The sequence below is a fragment of the Bos grunniens genome, chromosome 2, assembly GCF_055505025.1.
Source record: "Bos grunniens cultivar Pamir isolate PY7600 chromosome 2, Bosgru_T2T1.0, whole genome shotgun sequence".
In the NCBI taxonomy this organism is placed as follows: Eukaryota; Metazoa; Chordata; class Mammalia; order Artiodactyla; family Bovidae; genus Bos; species Bos grunniens.
Window position 1 is genome coordinate 110,960,515 of NC_141166.1, and position 25,344 is coordinate 110,985,858.

Consider the following 25,344-nt stretch of genomic DNA (forward strand, 5'->3'; position numbering starts at 1 on the left):
CACTCTTTCATCACACCCAGCATAAAAACACTCACATCTAATCATTTCTTCATGTCTTCCTTATGAAGGCTCCTGTGTTACATAAAACTTGTGTGAATAGATTTGAATGCTTTTCTTCTGTGAATCTGTCTGTGAAAGTCTAATTCTCAGACCCCAACAGGGAGGGACCCTAAGAGAGTCAAAGAAAACTTTTTCCTCCCATATAAGACCCTGTTAAATTTTTTGTTTCTAAGTTTGAAGCCCCCAAAGTCTTCACCATTTCCTCAGATAACATGGTTTGAGTTCCCTCCCCATCCTGGTTGCTAAAGGCTGCCTGCCCAAAATATCCCCCAATATACTAATGAACCCCTCTGCCCTGTTTTGCTATTCTTCACAGTCCTTGTCCCTACTCAAAATGATGTCCTTTGTGTACTTGTTAATGTTTGTCTCCCCCACTAGAATGGGAGCTTTGTGAGGGTGGGGAAATTGTCTGCTTTGCTCGCTCATGTCATTCCAGCTCTTCCATCAGTACCTGGTACATTAATAGGTCCTAAATGAAGTTTTATTTAATGAACAAATGAGTAGTGCGTGCTCAGTCACTTCAGTCATGTCCGACTCTTTGCGACCCTATGGACTGTAACCCGCCAGGCTCCTCTGTCCATGGGGATTCTCCAGGCAAGAATACTAGAGTGGGTTGCCATGCCCTCCTCCAGGGGATCTTCCCAACCCAGGGATCAAACCTGCATCTCTTACAACTCCTGCATTGCAGGGGGGTTCTTTACCACTAGAGCCACCTGGGAAGCCCAAACAAATGAGTAGAGAGGGGATGAAGAGTCAGTGAAATTTAGAAAGTGATGAACAGTAATAACATGGTTGTATCAGAGCTCTGACACTATACAGAATGAATGACTCTTCGTAAAGGAAGTTACTTGTTTAAAGTTTTTTTTTTTTCTTTAAAAAGGAAAATAAAATTGTTTGTATAATTAACCGTTTTTAAAATGACTCACTATTGACTTAGTGCACATCTTCATTTAGAATATAGATGTTTTGCTTGCCTTTGAGAGCAAAATTCAAACCAGAGGGATGAAAAGCAGAGCTCATTCAGTATAGGTTGGGATTTCAAAAGCATCTTTAAAGGAGGCACATCCTTCCCAAACAACATAAAGATGCAGGAGGAGAATGATTAAGGTAAGAGGTACAGATTAAAAATGTCAGGCATAACAAAAAGTAAGTGATCACCAATGCTAATATAATTTTTACCTAAATTAGATACTCTTAGTGTTTTGGGGGGTTTTTTCCTCCTCTTTTCCTTTCCCATTCTAGCCATATGGATAATCATTAGGAAAAACTAGAAGAATTAAATTCATTATATATATTGTTAGAAGATGTCATTGTCAGAAGACTGTTGAAAACAAGAGGAAAATTTCAACCACATGAGTAATTAAGGAAATACAAATTAAAACCACAATGAAATACCACTTCATACCTATTTTGGCAGTAATCAGTAAGTCTGACAATCTCCAGGGTTGCCATGGATAGACGGCAGGTGGACTCTTATACTCCACTGGTGAGGCTATAAATTGGTGTGATCACTTTGGAAAATAACTATTTTTTTCAGTAAGTCCCAAAATGAACCTATTGCACTAACCAGTATTTGCATTTCAGAGGTGGAAGAGTGGCAGTATTTCTGAGCACACGAGACCTTTTAGGACTGCTTGGTAGCACTGGGTCTGCCAAGGTATGAGGACTTCCTGCCTCCACTTGCTCATGTGTTTGTGCTCCTTTGGGTCAAAACTCCATAGCCTGAATTTCTCGACTTCTTTCTTCCTCTTGTTTAAAGATAATTTTCATAAAATAAAATCATGACTTACATACAGATATAAAAGTGAATGTGTTTAAAGAATTTATTTTATTTATATGATATGAGGGAACCAGACAGATGTTATAATCAGTTCAAAGGAAAAGTCAAACCAGCACAGGCTCATATAAAGTAAAGGAATGTTAAGATGAATCATGAATAGAAACACCAGTGGTTTTTCCACAGCAGAGAAGAAGTCAATTAAAATTATCACCAGAATGGACAGAATTTATGTATCTATCAGTTACCTACAATTTAGAAAGAGTTGCAAAATAGCTCAAAGAAGATGAACCAGGGCTAGAATCTGATAACCCTGGAGAATACGCTGAAGACAATGTAGTTTTCCATTGAAACAGCAACACCTTACTGATACACTAGTGCAAATAGAGTATTATTTGGATCATGTATCAAGGAGTGCCTGACAGCTGATGTTCAGATGTAGGTAATAAACACTTCTAAGTCAAGTCCCAATATTCCAGATCACTGTAGACACTCCAGTTAGCTGGAAAGTGCTGAAGGATCAAAGGTCCCTGTTAGAGAGACAATGATACTACCTGTGTATATTATAATAGCTAAGAGTAAACACAGGTTAGATGAGTATAAAGAAGCCTGAACTTGGGATTAGAAGACCAGGCAAAGCCTCAGCTCTTATTCTAGGTTTGTGGCCTTGAAGCCAGTTGCTCTGGCTCTCTGGCTTTCTCCCAGGCTTTCTCCTCTAAACAAAGTAAGAATTTTTATTGACGAGTCTAAATTCCCTTCAGGATCTAAATGTTTATTAGATGAGCCAGCTAATCCCCTGCACAGATGGCCCTGCAACAATGCCCAGGCACGGAGAGTTTTGACACAGGACAGGGAAGATCTGTATGTGAACATGTGGAGGAACAGCTGGATTTGAATGTCCTGGACCCCCAGTGTGTGGTACACAAACCCAACATCTGTGGGAAACTTGGGGAGTTCAGTGACAAAGGGGGAAGAAATGAGAGAGAGGAAAGGAAGTTACTAAAAAACAACCTACCAAACTCATTACTTGCCTCTACCATTAGTAGGAAGTTTACCACCACAGTTGGCTCCATCTCCACTCCATGTTTAAATAACAGCAAAAAGGAACTGGGACTATATTAGATTTCACCAGAGAACCCGACCAATAGGATGTGTGTGTATTTATACATACAGATACAGATTTGTCTCTCTCTCAAGGAGAAATTGATTTACGTAATCAGCTCAGGTAGTTGTGGGGGCTGGCAAGTTAGAAATCTGCAGGCTAGAAATTCCAGCGGGAGTTGATGTAGTCTTGTGTCCAAAGGCAGCATGGTGATAAAATTCCTTCTCAGGGGACCACAGACTTTTAAGGCTTTCAACTGACTGGATGAAGCTCACTGCATTATGAAGGGTAATGTGCTTTGCTGCCGCTGCTGCTGCTGCTAAGTTGCTTCAGTCATGTCCGACTCTGTGCGATCCCATAGACGGCAGCCCACCAGGCTCCCCCGTCCCTGGGATTCTCCAGGCAAGAACACTGGAGTGGGTTGCCATTTCCTTCTCCAATGTGCTTTACTTGAATATTAACAATATTAAATCTTCTGACTCAGAAATATAATATCTCTCTCCATCTATTTAGGTCTTCTTTAATTTTTCTTAGCTGATGTTTTATGATTTTCCGTGAACAGGCCTTTTTATTTTTTTTTTCTGAAGCTAATTAAACTTTATTAAACAATATTTGAAAAAAAGACCAAAGTTAAAAAAAAAAAAAAGCTGAATCTCCAAATCACCTGTATACAACAGAAACACAAAGATGCTATACACTGTTCCTTTCAGATCTACCCTGGCCCTCTACTGTGTAGAACTCTGGCTGTTGTCTTCAAAGACTGAAGAAATGGCACTTATTGTCAGATTTATCACTATTGTATTTCACATTTGTAAATGTTATAAATGATATAGTTTTTCAGTTTTATTTTTTGTTTTTAGTATACAGAAGTACAATAATTTTTGTATATTGATCTGTGGCCTTTTGTTGTTGTTGTTCTCTTGCTCAGTCTCATCTGACTCTTTGCTATGTCATGGATTGCAGCATGACGGGCTTCCCTGTCCCTCACTATCTCCCAGTTTGCACAAACTCATGTTGACTGAGTCAGTGATGCTATTGAACCATCTCTTCTTCTGCTCCCCCCTTTTCTTCCTGCTTTCAATCTTTCCCAGCATGAGGATCTTTTCCAATGAGTTGGCTTATCAGGTGGACAAAGTAGTGGAGCTTCAGCTTCAACACTAGTCCTTCCAATGAGTATTCAGGGCTGATTTCCTTTAGGATTGACTGGTTTGATCTCCTTGCTGTCCAAGAGACTCTCAAGAGTCTTCTCCAGCACCTCCGTTGTAAAGCATCAATTCTTCAGCACTCAGCCTTCTTTATGGTCCAACTCTCACATCTGTACATGACTACTGGAAAACCATAGCTTTGACCATACGGACCATTGTTGGCAAAGTGATGTGTCTGCTTTTTAATATGCTGTCTGGATTTGTCATAACTTTTCTTCTAAAGAGCATGTGTCTTAATTTCATGGCTGCAGTCACCATCTGCAGTGATTTTGGAGCCCAAGAAAATAAAGTCTGTCACTGTTACCATTTTCCCCCCATCTATTTGCCATGAAGTGATGGGGCCGGATGCCATGATCTTGGTTTTGATCTGTAGCCTACAACTTTACTAAATTCACTTATTAGCTCTGGTAGGATTTTTGTTTGTTTGTTTCATACATTCCATGGGATTTTCTACATAGATAATGTGTCATCTTCAAATTAAGACAGTTCTACTTATTCCATTCTTATAGAGATACCTTTTATTTCTTTCTCTTGTTTGCAATGGCTGGAACTTTTACAATGCTGAATTGAAGTGGTAATGATGGATATCCTTTATTTTTTCCTAAGCTTAGGGGAATAGTATTCAGTCTTCCACCATTAAATGTGGTGTTAGCTGTAAGGTCTTCATAGATACTTTATTTTTTCAGATTGAGGAAATTCCCTTGAATTGAGCTTGTTGAAAAGTTTCTTTTTTTTTTTTTTAAATTAGTGTTGGATATTGGATTTTGTCAAATCCTTTTCCTCATTTAGTAAGATCATATGTTTTTTCACTTTTATCTCGTTAGCATGACATAAAGTTTGTGCGTGTATGCTAAGTCACTCCAGTCGTGACCCTGACTCTTTGTGACCCTATGGACTATAGTCCACCAGACACCTCCTTCCATGGGATTGTCCAGGCAAGAATACTGGAGTGGGTTGCTGTGCTCTCCTCCAGGGGATCTTCCTGACCCAAGGATCAAACCCACGTCTCTTATATCTACTGCATTGGCAGCAGATTCTTTACCACTAGGCCCACCTGGGAGGCCCCCAAAGTTGTTTCTAATATTCCCTTATTGTATTTTTAATATTTGTAGAATCTATAGAATATCACTAATCTTATACCTTTGTTTGCTTTCCTTTTCCTAACCTATATGGCTAAAGGTTTACCAGTTTCATTAACCTTCTCAAATAACACTTTTCAATTTCATTCAGTGTCTCTTCTTTATTTCAATGATTTTTCACCATGATCTTTATTTCCTTTCTTCTGCTGATCTTGGGTTTTATTTGTTCTTTTCCTAATGTATGTTAGAGGTTGAACTCATGTATTTGAGACCATTCTTCTTTTTTGTTATAGGTGTTTAATGGTATATATGTCTAAATACTACTACTTTTGCAGTATCCGACAAATTTTTGACAGGTTGTGTTTTCATGTTCATTTGATCAATCTGATTTCTCTTTTGATTTCTTCTTTGATACATGGGTTATTTTTCCATGGAAGTCTGTTCATAAATATTTGGGAATTTTCCAGGTATCTTGTTGACTTCTAATTTAATTCTGCTATGGTCAGAGAATGTACCTTGTATGACTAAGTCATGGGGGTTTTTGCCCAGAATATAGCCTATTGTGGTAGATGTTTCATATGTAATTGAAAAGAAAATGTGTTCTATTATTTTTAGCTGGAATTTTCTATAAATGTCAGTTAGGTTAGGTTGGTTATTCAAACCTTGCATATCCTTGATGATTCTTTTTCTTTGGTCTACTTGTCCTATCAATTACTGGAAGAGGGTACTGAATTCTCTTGACTATAATTGTGTATTATTAACAAGACACAATTAACAGTATTAGCACCTGCAGCATTAATACTTTTAGGCTCATGTATTTTCAAGCTGTGTTATTAAGTGAAAAAATGCTTAGAATGTTTAATTTTTTTAATGGATTGACCTCTTTATCACTATGAAATAAACTTCTTTATCCCTCATAATATTTATTTGCTCTGAAATCTACTTTGTTTATATTAATATAACCAGTCCAGTTTTAATTTGACTAGTATTAGTATGGTATGTCTTTTACTTTTACTTTTAACTTATTTTATTGTATTTGTGCATTTTTTGATAAGAGTTGATGATTCAGAGAGATTCTTTGCAGTGGTTTAAAGATATGGCCACAAATTACTTGATACTTAAATCCCTTTAAGAGGTAAAACTTAAATTCTCTCATTAAATGTAGTCTGGACTTTGAGACTTGCTTCTAATGAATAGAAGAATATGGAAGAAGTGATGGTGTATCACTTCTAAGCCTCAGTCATAAAAGGCATTACAGATTCCTTCTTGCTTTTTCTCTGGGATCCGTTGTTCTGGTAGAGACCATCTTCTGTTATGAAGATACTGAAATAGTCCTCTGAAGAGGCCCATGTAGCATGGAACTGAGAAGCATCCTGTCAATAGCCAGAAAGAAACTAAGGCTTTTTACCATTAGCCTTGTGGTGGCACCATCTTGAAAATAGATCCTCAAGCCTTTAGATGACTGAAGCCCTTGCCAACATCTTGACTGTAATCTCATGTAAGACCCTGAGCCAGAAATCCCCAGATAAGCTGCTCCTAAATTCCTGACCCTCACAAACTGTTAGACAATAAATGTCTACTCTTTAACCCATTAAGTTTTGAAGTTTTTTGTTATGTAGTAACTGGTACCTCTAGTTTAACTAGTTTAAAAACTCTTCCTTGAAAAATTTGTATTTCATACAATAAAACATTTTAGGCAGAAAACTAAAGAACATTTTTGGATAGAGATTTTTCAACTGGATATTTACTCTTTTAATAACTTATGTGTTTTAATAAGATAAAGTATTGTAAAATTTATCACTTTCCGTAGAGCTCTGAAATAGGGAAGGGCTCTTAGGTCATTGGAGGGCCAACACGAACTATGTGGAACCCTTGATACTGTGTGCAATATGTTATATCAAGAGCATTTTCCTAAGAAAAAATGTTTATAGCTTTTACCAGATTTTCATAGAGTCTTCCACCACGCTCCCCCTCACCTAAGAGCTAAGAACCACTTATTTGGTTCCCATTGCTCCCTTTGAAAATTCAGATACAAGTGACTTACCTATGGTTAGAGATGAAAGACCTTCTCACTCTTAACTCAGGGCTCAAACTCCAATCTGAGAGATGAATTCTACCTATCAGAGACAGCTCAGGGCAGAACTGGTGAACAGCTCAGGGCAGAACTCTTGAATAGAGAGATAGAACTGGTCTTTACAATGTTCTCAAGTACTCAGACCCTCAAGACAAATCTTTACATGTATTATTTTGCTATTGCATTGTCTCCTGCTTATTTAACTCATCAAGCTGCTTCAAGAAGGGGGTGGAATGGATCTTCTCAAAAAGATGTCCCCTTGGTGGCAGGCCTTTTATCTTCATGCCTTTCATTTCATTTTTGCCCTTATATTGAAACGTTTAAGCATACAGAAACTCAGCCAAAGTGCTTATTTGTCTTGTTTTGTTTTTAACCATATTATCTATTAGAATACTCTGTGGAGAAAACACACTGCACTGATACCTCTCTGACCTGACTACTGCAGACACATCACTTGAATGCTCCCTTAATGTTTTTTGAAATCTTCACATCTTGACCGTACTGTTATCCATCTCTTTCTGAACTAAAAGCTATATATGAATGTTATTATCATAATAAGAGATTTGAATTGAAGTGCTAAAAATCAAAGTTAATTTATAATATTTATATTAATTCAAGATATATTCTGTCTATTTAGAAATGGCTAAGAAGCATCCATGGATGCCCCCCAAACAAGGATAAATCCTTGAACGGATAGTTAGAACATATCTTGTAATCTCATATACTGCATAGTTCTGGTCATTCATTAGATTATCTTTAAATATTTCATCACTAACAGTATTGAGCAATCAGCCTGAGCAAGCCTGTCTGATTAAGGCCAAAGTGAAAGTGAAGTCGCTCAGTCATGTTCGACTCTTTGCGACGCTATGGACTGTAGCCTACTAGGCTTCTCCATCCATGGTATTTTCCAGGCAAGAATACTGGAGTGGGTTGCCATTTCCTTCTCCAGGAGATCTTCCCGACCCAGGGATTGAACCCGGGTCTCCCGCATTGTAGGCAGATGCTTTACCGTCTGAGCCACCAGGGAAGTAAGCCCTTAATCATATTATAAACATATAATCATGCCATATGTTATTTATAATATATAGCCCATTTTATAAATGGCCGGGACTAAAGGAAAAGAGAGTAGGGAAGTCCTGCTTTTATCAATGACTTTTACATCTTAAGCTATCTGTACTTTACCTTTCCCAAGATGTTCACTCCGTAGAGATTTGCCATCTATTTCTACCACCCCCATGCACTCTAGTACACAATCTTCTTGCTTTAGCCCAAGCCAAATCCAAGAGCCTATGATTGGAATTACAGTCCTTGAGAAACTAGGGCTAAAGAATCTGTGCTGATGCCATGAACTGCCCAGACCTCAGCCTGACTCCTGGCTGTCCCTCCTCCCACCTAGCTCCAGGAACATTTACTCTGAACAGGTTCCTGGGCTTGGCCAGATGACCTAGCATGGTCCTGGCCACCATTCAGGGGTTCTGAGAGAAAACTGCTTCTCTTCCTCACAGGTGGAAACAGAGACTCAGAGTCTTAGAAACATTCTCAGAATCTCTGAATGCAAATGTTTTCGGCAAAATCAGCATTCGATCCTAACTTGTACAACAATGTTGTAGCACAAAGATAAAGTTAAATGGCTTAAGTGCTAATCAAGTGTGTTTATCTTTCCATAAACAGAAAGCATGGGAATATTTGGTGAGAGGAAAGGACATATTTTATATTTTGGTGATTTTCTTAAAAAGTATAAATGGCTCTACATTTTAAAGCAATTCTAAAATAACAGATCACCCTTGTCTGAGCAATGACAGGAAAATCCTCTGACAAGGAAATACTTCCAAGTGGTTGAATTTAATTACAGATGGCAACAAGGAGCAGAGGAAAAATGCTTGAAAGTTTTTAAAAGAAAAGCTAAGATAAAGTTTTCTAAAAAGATAATATATTCAACATCATGTACATATATATGCATATACATGTATATAGACATATGTATGGACATACACACATATACAAACTTACATATATATATATAATCTGGTCATGTTCTTTGAATCTACCCAGAAACTCTTTCATCTGAAAGTACAGAAGTTTATTAAAATGAGTAATTTAGGAAGACAAATGTGGTTTTGGTGATTGTCTCAAGAAAACATACCCACTTTTTACCTTGAAAGAGACACAGAGCTTAACAGACAAAATCAGTAGAGTCAGGCTGTGATCATTTTTGCTCTCTACACATTGCTTCAGATGGAATTTTCAAAGCAGAGCCAAATTCATACAGTGAGATGACAAATTATTTTTAAAAGAGTAATACATTTAAAATGGTAACTTTTGCTGGGAGAGCTGTCTAAACTTCAGTTTTTTAAAGGATTACATACTTTGATTTTGCATGTAAAAGATGCCAAGTATGCTTTGAATGTGAATTACAAGCAATACTAAAAGGAAAATACATGTAGCAGAAAATATGAAAGTAGATAAGTGCTAATAAGCATGAATTGTGTGTCTTCCACTACCTAGTACACTATTATTGATGCTCAACAAATATTTGATATTGAAAAACAAGGCATGTCAATGGGCCCAGAGCAACTCTATGATGCTGAATCAAATGGTGACTAAAAATGCTTTATTTCACTGTTCTGTTTTGTAGGTATTATTACTTGGCATTCAGAGCACATCAAACACCTCTTGCTAGCAAAGAGAGTTGCATCGCTATCTTGGAGAAGTCCAGATTAGATCACTGGCTGCTGGGAAAAACAAAGGTAGTTCTTTCTTTGTTGTTTAGATTGTCACTTGAGATGCTCTGCTGTGTACCTCGGTCTCTTATCAGTGATTTGAATAGCTCTGTAAGTTTTGCAACTTACCAGACAAGACCCCAACCTAACAGTGATCTTTGCTGGTCTTGGGTCCGGAGTCCCAGGATCTCAGAGGCCAAAAGAGGAGAGTTTCTTTCCTGTTCTGCGTGTAGTTTGAGAACCATTTAACATTTCTAGAATGAGATCTTTGAGCTCATTTTTAAATGTCCTTTTTTTCAGTGCTGCTTATTCCAGCACTGCAGGCAAATACACAAATCATGTTAATGACAATAATGAGTATCTTTTATACTTTTGTCCTTTTTTCCTTAGACTCATGTTGTTTACTGCCCACTCTGATTAGTAGTCTCATCATGTCTAGCTTTTCATTTGGGGGAACATCATATTCCTACAAGATTTCAGGTTTTTGTGGTCCCTTCTGAATTGCCCTACAATGCCAGCCTCAGCCTGAGTGTGGATGGCAATGCTGCTGCTCTTCAGCAGAAATCAGATCACTGTGGCCCATTCAAGCCCCTCTCCCTCAGAACTTCTGTCGGCCCTGGTCAGTTTTTCTGGTTTAACACCTCCATCAGAGCTGAGAGGGAAAAGAGGAAGCTGAGAAAATGGAACTCATGGCAGAACTGAGGCCTAGAGAACATTTAGGATCTCCTAAAACGCTGTTAACTTCATCATCTGTGTATATTAATAGTCCCATATTGGCTCGACCCTACAAGGGGAATTAATCGTATTTGCTTCTAAGAAATCAGTAATGTTAGCATAAATCAAGTCACTGTAAACTTTATTTAGATGATGTTTTAATATTTATGTTAATTTGTTGGAGCAGAGTGAATTTCTTTGTGGGAGTCCATTATTCTTGTTTTTTAGTCACTCAGTCGTGTCTGACTCTTTTGCAACCCCATGAACTGTAGTCCGCCACACTCCTCTGTCCATGGGACTTCCCAGGCAAGAATACTGGAGTGGGTTGCTGTTTCCTTCTCCAGGGGAGAACCCACATCTCCTGTATGGGGAGGTGGTTTCTTTACCACTGAAGAATCACTGGCAGGGTTTATCTGAACCTGGTGGCTCAGACAGTAAAGAATCCACCTGCAATGTAGGAAACCCAGTTTTGATCCTTGAGTCAGGAAGATCTCCTGGAGAAAGGAATGGCTACCCACTCCAGTGTTCTTGCCTGGAGAATCCCACGGACAGAGGAGTCTGGTGGGCTACAGTCCATGGGGTAGCAAAGAGTCAGACACAGCTAAGAGACTAACACACTTCTTTACCCCTGAGCACCAGAGGAGCCCTTGGGAGCCTATATGTAATGCTAAAACTGATGTCTTATTTCAGGTTTTTCTCAAGTATTATCATGTTGAGCAGTTAAATTTGCTGCTGCGGGAAGTCATAGGCAGAGTGGTTGTGCTGCAGGCCTATGCCAAGGGGTGGCTGGGAGCCAGGAGATACAGAAGAGTCAGAGAGAAGAGAGAGAAGGGGGCTGTTGCCATCCAGTCAGGTAAACATCCCTGAATCTTGGCATTTCATTAAGTGCTTGAGGCCACTCACCTTTTGTTCTTCTCAGTGGTGCCTTTTCTTCCCTCCCTCTTGCCTTCAGCAAATATTTATCAAGTATCTACTGCAGGCCAGGCCTTGTGCTTGGTGCTGGGGGTATAGCTGTGAGCAAGACTGCCACAGTCTCTGACCTCCAGATAAGCAAACGAGCCATCCTTACCCACGGCAAGATAGAGGCAGTAGCAGTGGGTGGATGTAAAACCCCAATCACACAGACATGTGCCCCAGCTCCCAGATGACCCACCTCATGCACACTTCATGTCCATTACCAGGTTTTCAGCCTCAGAACTGCTACTGTCACATCTAGGAGGCTTTCCTGGCTCAGACAGAGCTTGTAAACCAAGGCAACTTATCACTAGGCTCTGTCCTACACCCAGCCCTGTCAGTGTCTCTTTGCACACACATGTGTCATTTGTGTCACAAACAGCGTCTGAGCTCCTGTGCTACTGCAGGCAGTTGTCCCAGGTCTTGAGCACAGCAGATGATTTCCTTTGTGTTCTCATAACCCAGAATCATAACGTCCACATGGACTCCATGACCTCATTCAGTGACATGGAGAGCTGTAGCGCTCAGGGAGGAAGTGAAAAGGAGAGCTGGTCATGCTGCTGGTGGCAGCTCAGTGCCTAGCGCTCTGAAGGACTCCACACCCTGCCCCTTGCCCCAGGCTCCCTTTCTCTTCTCTTCATTCATTTCCCACGCATTTTCCCTTTCCGTCATGCATTCCCTCCCTGAACACAGTTCTATACATAGTCTCCCCTCACCAAACGCAAATGTGATGCTACTAATCATTATTATTTATTTTTCTCTCCTTCAACTTTCATGTCTTATACCTTTCTCCCAATAAAAAATACAGAGTGAGTCAGGCCATTCCAGTCCTCTCCTACCCCTCAAGTCCTGAAGGCAGAGCTTCCTCCATGGGTTGGAATGACAGGGACCCACCTCACCTGCACAGGGCTCCAAGTGATTCCTAAGTGGAATCCAGAGGTTGCAGAAATTCACTGCCTGAACCAAAATGACTCCTCCTCAAAAGCATCTTGGAGGCCGAGCTGAGAGTACAGAGAGGCCCCTCTTCCCCACCATCACTCACGTAGCTCTGCTTATTTTGTTCAGTGAGAAAGCAGTGGGGAGGAGGAGAGGGGTAGAGGATTGGAGGGAAACAGCTTATATCAATTCTCTGGCACATTCTTAAATTAATCTCATTCCTAGCACATGGTTTTATATTTTTAGCCTGGAGAGGATATGATGCTCGGAGGAAATTTAAGAAAATAAGCAACAGAAGGAGTGAGTCTGCTGTTCATATTCACGCAGGTAATTAAAACATCGTTTTCATAGCATCCACTTGGAAATCTTCTGTGATTAAGTTCATATGAGTTTCAAAAAGCTGAAAGGTTAATAATTCAGGAGCACTGGAAGAGGAGTCAAGAGTTCTAGTGGGTCTAGCGCTTGTTCTGATTCACCCCCGTCCATGTGATGATTGAGAGCACTGGCTGCATGCCAGACCTTGGCTAAGGATGCTCCAAGTCGGTTCTCTTGTATTCCCAATTTTATACAGGGGGAAACAAGGCACAGAGAAGTGAAATAACTTGTCCATAGTCACACAGCCAGTCAGAAGTCGAGTCAGCATTTATTCACAGCCAGTTTGGATAGAGTCCATTTTACATACTGCCAACTGAGCAATTCCCTTCCTCTCCTGGAGTCACCCGTCCCTTGTCTGCAAACAAGAACATTGGCTAGAAAGGTCTGAAAGGTCTTCCAACCTTGGAATTCTCTAACTATATGCTCAGCCTATCTCTTCATAGCACAGAGATAGGACTAACTCAGGTACTTGCCTGGCAAACTGTGTTTCCCACACCCAGGCCTGTGTGTGACTGCAGTGGTCCTCTGGGCCCCCTGGGGTTAGCATGCTGTGGCTCAGCTTGTAGCTGCCTGAGCACCTCAAGCTCTGGCTCCCAGGTCACTCTGCTCTTCTGCAAAGGGCAGTATCCCCAGGGGCTGTGGGGCTTAGCTCCCTCTGTCTTTTGAAGCTGCATGTGCCTAATTGAGGCTTTGGAAGAGACAGGCCCCAGAGCAGACACACCCGGGCTCTGAGAGCACAAGATATCAGAGACAGAACGAGAGAGACGTGACCAGGCCAGCGGACTTGCAGCAGAGAGAGAGGATTTCAGATACTGCCACACTTGGAACAAACTTTTAAGGGAAACAACTGCACCCCTTTCGAGGAGATCTCTACTCAGAGCCTGGCTTCTTGAGGCACTTCTCAGAACTCTCTGGCCCTGTAAGGCCAGACAACTTTATTCAAAAACAAAATGTTTGGGAGGAAAGAGTGTCATTTCAACCCCAGAGTGCAACTTTTAACACCATCCCCTAGGAATTCTAAGCTCCACAGCGTCAAAGCATCAGGAAGAAGGATCCAGCTCTAGTTGCAACAAGTAAAACAACTCAAAATGCATTTTCTCTCTTCCTCCCCACTGTCCAACACACACACACACACACACACACACACACACACACACACAGAGTTCCCCTTACCCTCGCCCACACCAAGAGAAGATACTGGACTGATCACACTGTTTGGCTCAAAACCTAACATGTATTTTCAAATATAAACTTTGAGCTTATCTATTGTTGATTCCCTTATCATAAAGTGTGTAGGACCATAAATCAAATTTTCCCTCTCTGAAAATCATCTTTAGATGGCTCCCTTTTGGACTCTGTTATTGCCACATGCATAAGAACAGACATAAGAAAATGCATAAGAACAGACAGGTGAGTGGCTTCATTATATCAGGACGCTCGGCTGCATCTTTTCAGCGCAGCACCTGTGGGGTGGGTACACTATGAAAGGGTCCTTTTGTTTCATGGGACTGGAGAGAACACATTTCTTTAAGTAGCTTCTTTTTTTTTTAAACCTTGGAAACACCCTCCTTCTTAGCCTGGCAGCCAGTGTCGTGCATATCAAGTGGTATTGGGAGCTTCTGAGTCCCCATGGGCTTGGGTGGGCATGTAGTTATTGAGGGTGGTACTGACACCACCTCACCCTCTTGGCGGGAGAGTGTGACAGCCAGAGCAAGGGCGGGCAATGTCTCATTGCCCTTCAGCCAACATCATGGACAGGAGTTGAGGGGCTGGTTTTGTGTAAGTGGTAAAGATACTCAGATAGGGTAATGACATTTGCAATTTTATGGGCAGATTACTTTTACTTGAAAATGTTCTCCTTATCTTTCGATTCAAAGGCAGTGTTGATCTAAAAGCAAGACAGCTCATTCCAATGTCTCTGTTTTGGGGTGTGTTCTTCCTAAAGTATAATCCTCTCCTTACAAGCTCTTCATGTCCCGGGGACATTTCAAGTAGAACAAACTCCAAATATAGGGGTACTCTTACTTTTGAAGCCTGCAGAAGTGGCTTAGGGATGCTATCACAACATAACCTTTTCTGGGTATTTTCTACGGTTATTCTCTAATTTATTATTTTTTCAACAGATCATTTCATTTGAAATGTAGACTCTTCAATGTGTTTGGTTTATATTTCAAGTTCTGGCCTATTGTCTTTTTTTTTTGCTTGTTTAAATCATGCTGCAACGCTATGTTACATAGTTTTTGAAAGAATAGCCCTTGAAATTTAGGAAGCATTTGGCCTACATGTTGCTACAGAGCGGCGCATATTGAAATTTGTTTTCCTTTCATCTTCTTCCCAATAAAAGCAGCCGCTCGGCTTATCCCTTTAGCTTCCTCAGAACTTCCTTTCAGAATTCCCGATCTATTACGGCACATTCACATACCAGAAACAAGATGCCTTTTCATGCTGTCAACCTTTTTCATCTGAAATGTAAATTAATTCTTGCTGGTATGCCTTGACAGAGATCAAAGTCAGGGTATTAACCTTCCCGGGCTTTCTCCAGGAATCTGTCCCCAGGACAGGGCTTTGGCTGTTAGGAGACTGGTGTCAGTGTTAGGGGCCCTCCTCCAGGCAGTACTTGGCCTGGGCACCACCATCTCCAAGTCCCAGGGTACTTTTGGAAATGACTCAATCAGTACTTTAAATCAGGTGAGCTATGATCCGCCGGGCTGGACTTGGGAGAGACGAGCCTGCTCGTTTGAAATGTGGGCCGTTCGCTCAGACTCCTGGAGCTGTTCAAGTGGTTCTGATGGCGAGTGATCTCAGTGGGCATGATCGAGGGAGGGACAGGGCTCCAGACTGGATACCTCTCCCTTTGCTCCCTGGTATTTTCCTGCCTGTCAGTCTTTGAGGTAGGCCACATTTGCATTTTCAAAATAAACAGATGCCTTTCAAATACATGAGCTGGTGGTCTCAAGCTCTCTGTGGGCCTGAACTGTTCACCAGCCAGTGAGCAATGCTGGAAAAGAAAACAAACGGGGGAACATGCTAGGCACATGCACACACATTTCCTGTGTGCGGAACATTGTGCCGGCAAGAAAGGGCCTTTGTGAGATGTGGGTTCACAGGCAGAGAGCCTGCTGAGGATCTGGGCAAAAATGGCCTTCCTCAGTTTCTTTTTTCAAGGAGAGGGAAACGACTTCAAGTGTCACCTTGGTGAGAAGTGGCATGCTTTATTGTGTTTTCATTATTATTTTTGTGTGTGTGTGTTTTTATTTTTGATTAATGCTGATAATAGGCTCTTGCTATGGGAAAACATAACAAAACAATTAAAAATATGTACTTTTTTAATCAGAAAAATAATTGCAAACATATTCCTGTTTGGATAGATGGGATAGTAGAAGTAAAAACCAATAGTTGTCACCCATCACTAATGTATTGTTGTTGTTTTTTCTTAATGAATTCTTAACTTTCAGAGAATGGATATAACTAGATTTTGTCAACTAAAATTGCATACGTTCCTCAGTAAATACTATCAAAACAAACAACCTGCAGGGAATTTTTTTTAAAGGTCTACAATGTCTCATTCTCTAAGTTTTTGAAAGCACAATTTTTAAAAATTACCCTTCTAACTCAAGATCTGTTTTTTAAGCAAGAGCAAAGTGCCAGGCTCCTCATCTCACAGGGGAGAAGCCCTCAGTGACAGCGGAGCCTGAGGGACTGGGAAGGAACTTCAAAGGGTGTCTCCAGGAGGAGCTGGCTCTTGCAGCCTCTCTTCCCCTAGCCCTCCAGGAGCAGGAAGAGCCCATTGGTTTATAGCACTTTCTCATCTAATTGCTTCAGTGCTTTGGAAATTGTTTTCTCTTTCTCTCTGTTATCTGATTAGCTTCCTACTTACTCCCCTCCTTGGTCCTACAGGGGATAACAGCACTAAAATCTATTGCCATTTCTCCTTCTAATGCCTTCTAAGGGGAGTGGTTTTTGGAACGGCATCCTCAGTCCTGCCAAGGCTGAGAGGCCCTCTTGCTTGAGCCTGTGAGCAGGCATTTTAAACCAGCTGCAGCTGGAACCCCTGGGCACATCATGTGATGCCAGCCAATGGGAATTGCTTTAAATGTAGTTTCCAAAGAGGAAAGCAAGCATAGAATCCAGACAGGCTCTCCCCCTTCTCCAGGTTAACTTCTTTTAAAAGTCTGACCCCACATCATGGCAGAACCAAGTTTTAATACTTAAAACGCCTGAACTTTTAAACCTCTCTCAGGTAAGCCTTCCTCCTAGTCTTTTCTAATTTTGAAAGGTTGATTCCTTTAGCATTGTTGGTGGGTTGGCAATGACTGGGTTGTTGCAATAATTTCCTAGAACTAGATTCCCAGAAATATCCCTAGGTGCACAGAACAACTATATTTCAAATTAGGAAATGTCTTTATTTCATTCACTTATTCAACTACTGTTTAAGTAACTGCTTTATGCTGGAGCTACTCTCAAGGTGAACAATGGGATTTAGTTTGGGGCTTCAGATTTTTCATCTTCAACATAGAGGATTAAAAAACATGCTTCCCTCAAATGGACGCTGTTTGTATAATCAAGTACTCTATATTATGTCAGCACTCCTTGGAAGGGAATTCTATTAAACACCAAAGAGTCAAAATCATTGTAATATACAGCTGAGGATATACTTTGAAATGGCTTCCCCTGGTGCCTCAGTAGTAAAGAATCTGCCTGCCAATGCAGGATATATGGGTTCAATCCCTGGGTCAGGAAAATCCCCCAGAGAAGGAAATGCCAACCCACTCCAGTATTCTTGCCTGGGAAATCCCATGGACAGAGGATCCTGGTGGGCTACAGTCCATGGGATTGCAAAAGAGTCAGACATGACTTAGTGACTAAACAACCAACAATAATACATTGAAATGGCCCAAGCTTCTTGAAGGTAAAAATGATTAGGCAGATGTTTTTCAGTTTGATGAATCTGTGCATAAGCACATTGTTGATCACAAGTCAAACAGTAGAGGAAAGTCAAATGAATGTACCCAGTGAGGGAAAATATCCACTTTGGACAGATAGGAGGAAAACAAGCATGCTCCTTTATGCATCTCTATCATTCCACCCTATTCCATTGTTTCTTCACTCGTTCTGTTTCTGTCTTTTGGAAATATTCCTGGTTGTTTTGCACAAAACATGTGATTTCTCAAAATCTGAGGGAAGAAAAGTTCCAAACTCTTCTTGGCAGGAGCCAGCTGCCTCTCCATTCCTGGTATTTCAGGCCATTTCCACACAAGAGTAAAACAACATCTAGGGGAAGGAATTAACTGGTGCACCTGAGCTTGAGGTGAATGGAGAGCTCACGCTAGCTCCACTGTCTTCCAAGCTCTGATTAACTGAAGGAAGGTGCCTTTCAGGCAATGTGAGGGTCCTGCAGAGTCTACTTGCACTGTCTGACCTTCTCTGACTCTCTGTAGGTAAAGGTCTGCAACTGGTTTCTGATAACCACAGGTATAACTTCTTAGAGAAGGAGAATGTTTTGGGGGGTGATGGTTAAGGATTGTGATTTACTTTGGGAAAATGTGCCTTGTCTGTGAGCTGGGTCAGGACATACAGAGAGCTCCAGAAACATGGCTTCAGGGAAGTGGTGTATAGCAGAGACAGAGTCTGGCCTTAGCCTCGAGATTTCTGTCAAGAAATGGGCTCTGCCAAACCTCACTGGGCACAAGCAGTAAAATTCTTACCATAAAGTAACTTGTGATGCAAAGGAATGTCCTTTGTTCTGAAATCAAATTATTGCCCATGTTAGAATTAAACACCCAGCAGGTAAAGTACTGTTAACCTAATTAACAGTTAGAGAAGAAGCTGCAAAGCCAGTGTGGAACTGAGGTCTGCTTTTTCCTGATATCATACTGACACGGCATGGAAATGCTGAAGATGAAACTTTGGTGCAGTGGTTGGCATCACAGGACTCAAGATTAAATTTCAGAGTAAACCCAAGAATAGAACCTCTTTGGGTGGGAATCATTTCCTCCCTTACGGACTTCATGTAGAGCTCCAGAATCTGGCTGCAAAAAGGCAGTTCTTCAGATGGTATCTTTACCACCTCACCATTGAGTGAAGCAGCATTGTAGTCAATAATTGATTAATAATGATGTCAACAACACTCTTGAATTGCATTTATGTATTTCATTTTTTTCACATAGAATCATAAAATGTGATGTCACATTTTATGAAACCCTTATTAGTTTGGGGACTCTGTCCAAGTAATAGTAAAGAAACCTTATAGGAAAACTAACTGTGCTGTGACAAGAATTATTGAACTTTTTCCCTCAAAAGACTTCTGTGTGTAGAAAAGCAGATTTTGTTTTCTCCCCAAACAGATCAAACAGAAGCACAGAGAGTCTACATAAGTTGTCTCCCCTTATGTGTTACATAAGCTTAATGACAAATATCAGAGCCCTGTTCTGAGTCTTCACCCAATGCTCTTTTTAGTAGACCAGCTCTAACATTGATTTCCATCTTGGATATGGCACCAGTCAAAGCTTTGGGGAGAGTTTTATATACCATCCTAAGCATGTGGACTTTGGAGTCAAAATTACTTTAAATCCTGGCTGTACCACCAGGTTTGTCATATGGTTTAGGGGAAATTGCTTAACTTCTGAACCTTAGTTTCCTTAGCTACAAAATGGGACTCATTAAGGTCTAATTCTCAGGACTGTTGTGAGGATCATAGCAGGTAATTTACACAAAGTATCCCTCATGGGACCTGGCACATGGCAGCTATTCAGTAAGTGTCAATTTCCTCTCTGTCCCCACTTCCTAAGTATGAAGTTACTTGAGGGGGAAAAAAAAATGAGTCTGTGAAAAACTCTTCTATGATTAGAATAATAATTTTGTAACTTCAGAAAGATGAAACTATTTCTCTCACTTTTGGAGGAAAGACAGCAAAAGAGACACTGATGTATAGAACAGTCTTATGGACTCTATGGGAGAGGGAGAGGGTGGGAAGATTTGGGAGAATGGCATTGAAACATGTAAAATATCATGTATGAAGCAAGATGCCAGTCCAGGTTCGATGCACGCACGATACTGGATGCTTGGGGCTAGTGCACTGGGACGACCCAGAGGGATGGTATGGGGAGGGAGGAGGGAGGAGGGTTCAGGATGGGGAACACATGTATACCTGTGGCGGATTCATTTTGATATTTGGCAAAACTAATACAATTATGTAAAGTTTAAAAATAAAATAAAATTTAAAAAATAAAAAAAATAAATAAAATTTATATGGAAGTAAAAAAAGATAGTGCATGTCAGATCTCAAATACAGTTATAATAAAACCTTTATAAAAGAGAGAATTTTCTGAATCTTATGTCTTTGCCTATCTGACAGGGAAAAATTAAAACACAGCAATAGTATGTGAAAGATTTCAGGCAGCTTTATTTTTGTAATGAGCTATGATCCATTATGCCAAGAGTATGGTTCATTTGTGTGGATACATTTTCCAGTGATCTCAAAATTGTTATGACTTAGGTGATATGCTCCTGACATCATTTTTCCCACTCATGGGTTTGAGGCCCTTCTGCAGCTTGTTCTGTAAAATAGCAAGTTTCCTCTGTACCCTGCCCCCCAGAAGTCAGGAATTCTAAAATCCAGGAGTTGAATATCACTAAGACTGCTGCCTCCTGCTGTGGAAGGCAAGTTGCCTTTGAGATGTCTGAAGAGTTGGAAGATATGGGTAAGCCTCTCACATTTAACCCTCAGTGACAGGTGATTGGCAGCATAACAGCTGAGCAACAGCCATTTGGCCAGGAGTTCAAACCCCAACACGAAGAGCCATAGCAGGATCATGGCTTGATTTGCTGTGGCCACGCAGTCTGAATCACCAAGCACAGAGGCGGAGGCAGAGGTGACAGCTGGTAGCCATTCTCGTCAATAAAGTTGTGATGGGTGAGATGTATAAGCAACCACAGCCTGCTAATTTCATAGACTTTGAGCCAACTGCTTAGTGTCAAAACCAGCTATGGTCAGTGATGCAAACGTTTTGTGAAGTGTCCCTCGTTGACAGCAAGGCTCTTCCCCCAGACTCTCCTCCTAGTGGGTTAGAAGCAATTGCATCCTCCTGTCCAGAAACAATCCAGTTTAGGGAGAAGGAGGCTTTACCCTTTTTGTTTTTTAATTTGGTAAATTTTTTAAAGTCAGATTTATTGAGGTATAATTTACATATAGTGAAACTCAGTTTGATAAAATTGGATGATCACATATAGTCAGGTAACCCCCAACACAATCAAGAAAAAGACATTTCCAAAGAGTTCATTCATGCCCTTGCTGTTGTCCATCCCTTCCGCACCCCCAGCTTCTGGTGACCATACTGGTTTTCCTGTCCCTGTCATTTTATGTTTTCTAAAACACCATGTAAGTAAAGCATATAGTATGTAGATATTTGGCTCTGACTTCTTTCACTTAGCCTCACACTTTGGAGAGTCGTCAGTGTTGCTCCATTATCAGCAGTTTGTTCTTTTTCATTGCTGAGCAGAATCCTGGTCTGCGGATGTGCCACAATTATGTCCATTTACCAGCTGAAGGACATTTGTTTCCAGTTCCTGTGATGATGAATAAAGCTACTATAAACATTCAGAGCTTTGTTTAAGCTTTGTTTAAGAAAAATTTAGAGCAAAGTAAATAACTTTGTTTTATAAGAAGACAGAATGATACTGGAGGTAGGAGTTGCTTCTTTCTTGACTAACCAATAGAAATACTTATTTTTACAACATCTTATACTTTTTGCACAGCAGTTTTAAAATTCATACATTCACACAAAGGACTTCCAATCTCCTTATTTCTATAATATCATAGTAACGCTGAGAAGGAGGTTAGAGATTTTACCTCATTTTACAGATTGTGGCTAAGAAACCTCCCTGCAATTCAGACTGCATAACTCCTGATCTCCTGCCCTTCCCTCAAAATGTATTTTGAACATCCTGTCATTCAGAACACTCTGCTGGATGCTTTTTGAGTGCTCACATAAACTACATAAAAATACTGGTTTTTTTCCTTCAAAAGATGGAAAGACAGTTGGATGCTCTACATCATATATCATCAGGGAAATAAAATTAAGACATCAACGAGATACCACTGTTCACATATTAGAATAGCCAAAATCTGGAACACAAACAGCACCAAATGCTGGTGAGAATGTGGAGCAATACGAACTCTCACTGCTGGTGAGAATGCAAAATGATGCGGTTACTTTGGAAGAGAATGTGGCAATTTTTTATAAAACTAAACATACTATGTAATCCAGTAGTCATTCTCCTTAGTATTTACCCAAAGGAGCTGAAAATGTATGTCCACACAAAAACCTGTACAGGAATGTTTGTTTAAGACAACTTTATAATTACCAGTCTTGGAAGCAAAAAAGATGTCCTTCTGTAGGTAAATGGATAAGCCATGACACGTCCACACAATGGAATAGTCTTCAGTGCTAAAAAGAAGTGAGCTATCAAGCCACTAAAGACATGAAGCTGGAGAAGGAAATGCAAACCCACTCCAGTACTCTTGCCTGGAGAATTCCATGGACAGAGGAGCCTGGTGGGCTACACCCCGTGGGGTCACGAACAGCCAGACACGACCGAGTGACTAACACACAAGGACATGAAGGAATCTCAAATGCATTTTACTAAGTGAAAGAAGCCAATCTGAAAAGAATACACACTATGTGATCCCAACTATATGACATTCTGGAGAAGGCAAAATTATGGAGACAGTAAAAAGATCAATAGTTGTCAAGGGGTGAGGGGCTGTGAGGAAGGACAAATAGGTAGAACACAGAGGATTTTTAGGGCCATTGACAACACTCTGTGTGGCGCCATAATGATGGATATGTGTCATTATAAAGTCCAAACTCATAAAATTTATAGCATCAAGAGCGAACTGTAATGTAAACTGTGGATCTGGGGTAAGTATGATGTGTCAGTGTGGGTTCATCAGTTATAACAAATGTACAGTTGATGAGGGATGTTGATAACTGGGGAGTCTGAGTATGTGTGGGGGCAAAGGGTATATGGGACATCTCTGTACCTTCCCCTCATTTTGCTGTGAACCTAAAATTGCTCTAAAAATATAGATTTTAACAAGGGAGGGGGACAGTCTCAGATGAAACCTGGCCTACTACAGGCTTGAAAAGAGGACTAAGCCAGGTCCAACTAACACAGTCACAAGGAGAGAATGATCTGTGACGCGTCCCTGCCTCAATCCTTTTTGGAAGCAAGCAGGGCATAAATTATAAGAAGTGAATCCAACCTAAGGCTGCTGGGAGTCAGGAAACAGGAGAGCTACTGTCCCTAGATGCCTGAAGGGAAGAGGAATTCCTCAGTGATGCTCCAGGACAGGCAGGAAGCTCATCTCCAGGGGAGAGGAAGGCCTCCCTCCTTAGCCTCCAAGTTAGAGAAAGTGGTTACCAGACGAGACTTTCTTTGAACTCTGTCAAAGTTTGATTAATTTGAAATTAAGTAGTGAAGAATCAGAGTGGAAAATGCTCATAGGCCTAAAATTACTAGATTTGTTTTGTGTGGTAGAGGCGGAGGCCAGGCTTTGTGATACAGCTGTAGGGGGGAAAAATTGTGTCAATGAGATTCTGCCCTTTAAGGAAAGAATTCGACTTTGGGCTGCTTTTGGTGGCATTTGCTTGTTGGACCTCCCACAAGTTGGCCTCTTTAAATTCCAGTAAAACGGCTACTGACCAGCTGTCACTCCAGCCAGAAACCACACGGGCTTCTAGTTCCACTGGCCAGCAGCAGTGAGGAGGGGAAGCCTGGGTCTCTGCACCTCGTCTGTGAGCACCCTCTGTGCCAGGTCCATGGTGAGGAAGGCTCAGCAGGTGAAGATCACCAGCCAGGAGACCTACCCAGACTGTGTCCCTGCTGGAAGCAGTGCCTGGGTCTGTCCTCTAGGTGGGTCATCAAACACCAGGCAACGCCAGAGCCGCCACCTGCAGCAGCTGAGCTGTGGGACTCTAAAAGGCCCAGGCACGTGAATGAAATAAAGTCTGAATTTTTATTTCCATTACTAAGACAGTGAGGGTTAATGATTTTTAAATGTTTAAATAAATGGGCTACACCCTGTAATATTTAGGAATTCAGACTTCAGGGCAAAACTGCATGAGTTTGAATTCTGACTCTGCCAGCCTCCAGCTGTGTGTGATTTTCTTGGGAAAACCGTTTAAGCTCCCTGTGCCTCTCCTTAGTTGTAAAATGGGAATGATAGTGGTCTCTATCTTTGAGAGTTCCTGTAGGAGTAAATGAATTAATTTTTGTAAAAAGCTTAGAACAATAGGCAGCCATTCCCTTCTCCAGGGGATCTTCCCAACCCAGGGACTGAACCCAGGTCTCCCACATTGCAGGAGGATTCTTTACCATCTGAACCACCAGGGAAGCCCAAGAATACTGGAGTGGGTAGCCTATCCCTTCTCCAGGGGATCTTCCAGACCCAGGGATTGAACCCAGGTCTCCCTCGAGAGAGAGTGTATCCTAACATGGCCTTAACATGTCCTGTGTCTTAACATGGCCATCTTATAAGAATACTGATGATTGGGTTTAAGACCCGCCTTAATCCAACAGGACCTTATTTTAAACCAATTATATATGTATACACCCTATTTCCAAAGAAGGTTACATTCTGAGGTGCAGGGTAAACATCTCTTTGTATGTTCAGTCTCTGTGTCAGAACGCAAGCTCCATGAGGACAGGGACTCTGTGTGCCTGTTTAAATGTGGTCCAAGGCAGCCTGCATTACTTATCACAGAATACTTATGGGCTGCCTGCAAGGAATGGAGAGACATGGTGCCACCAGGAGGGCCATGCTTGAGGGAGGGGAGCCATCCAGGAGGAGGGAGAGAGACAGGATAGAAAGAAACACATCTGAGGAAATAAAAAAGGAGAAAGTCCCAAATATTCTAGTATGATATGTCTAGAAGCAGTTTTGGCAGAATTAGAAACAGCCTGAGTTAGGAAGCAGTGCAAGATGAAAGCAAACAGCCTGTGGATCACAGGCCAGGGAGGAAGGAGACAGGACAGAGTTAGGGTTGAAACCTCAGGGAGGAGCCTGCTGTGGAGAGGAGGGCCCCGCTGGCAGGACAGTTGCTTCTAAAGCCAAGGGGTCTATTTGGAAAGAACCTGGCTTCTCTAGATACCTGAGGTGGTCTGAGATGTAGGAACATTTTCAACCCATTGTGACCTTGTGGATCATGGAGCATGGAAGAAGACCTGGGACAGCCAGGAACATCCCTGCAGCACTTTCTCACCCAAGCCATTAGTGGTCTTGGTAGAGAAGTCTTTAGATGTTTATCACTGTGAAGTAAGCTAGTTCAGTTCAGTTCAGTTGCTCAG

The 25,344-nt window shown here is 41.2% G+C and overlaps 1 protein-coding gene across 4 annotated transcripts in view; it reads left to right on the plus strand.

Annotated features, from left to right (window-relative positions):
• Window positions 1–25,344, plus strand: part of MYO3B (myosin IIIB) — a 519,880-nt gene that overhangs the window by 363,344 nt on the left and 131,192 nt on the right. For all 4 annotated transcript variants that reach the window (XR_015147500.1, XR_015147505.1, XM_086357182.1 and 1 more), the window contains exons 26-28: window positions 9,933–10,044; window positions 11,422–11,584; window positions 12,868–12,948. Coding sequence is in view for 2 of the 4 variants with exons in the window: in XM_086357182.1 (XP_086213308.1) it covers window positions 9,933–10,044; window positions 11,422–11,584; window positions 12,868–12,948 (356 nt within the window). In the remaining 2 variants the exon portion in view is untranslated. The remainder of the gene's footprint in view (window positions 1–9,932; window positions 10,045–11,421; window positions 11,585–12,867; window positions 12,949–25,344) is intronic.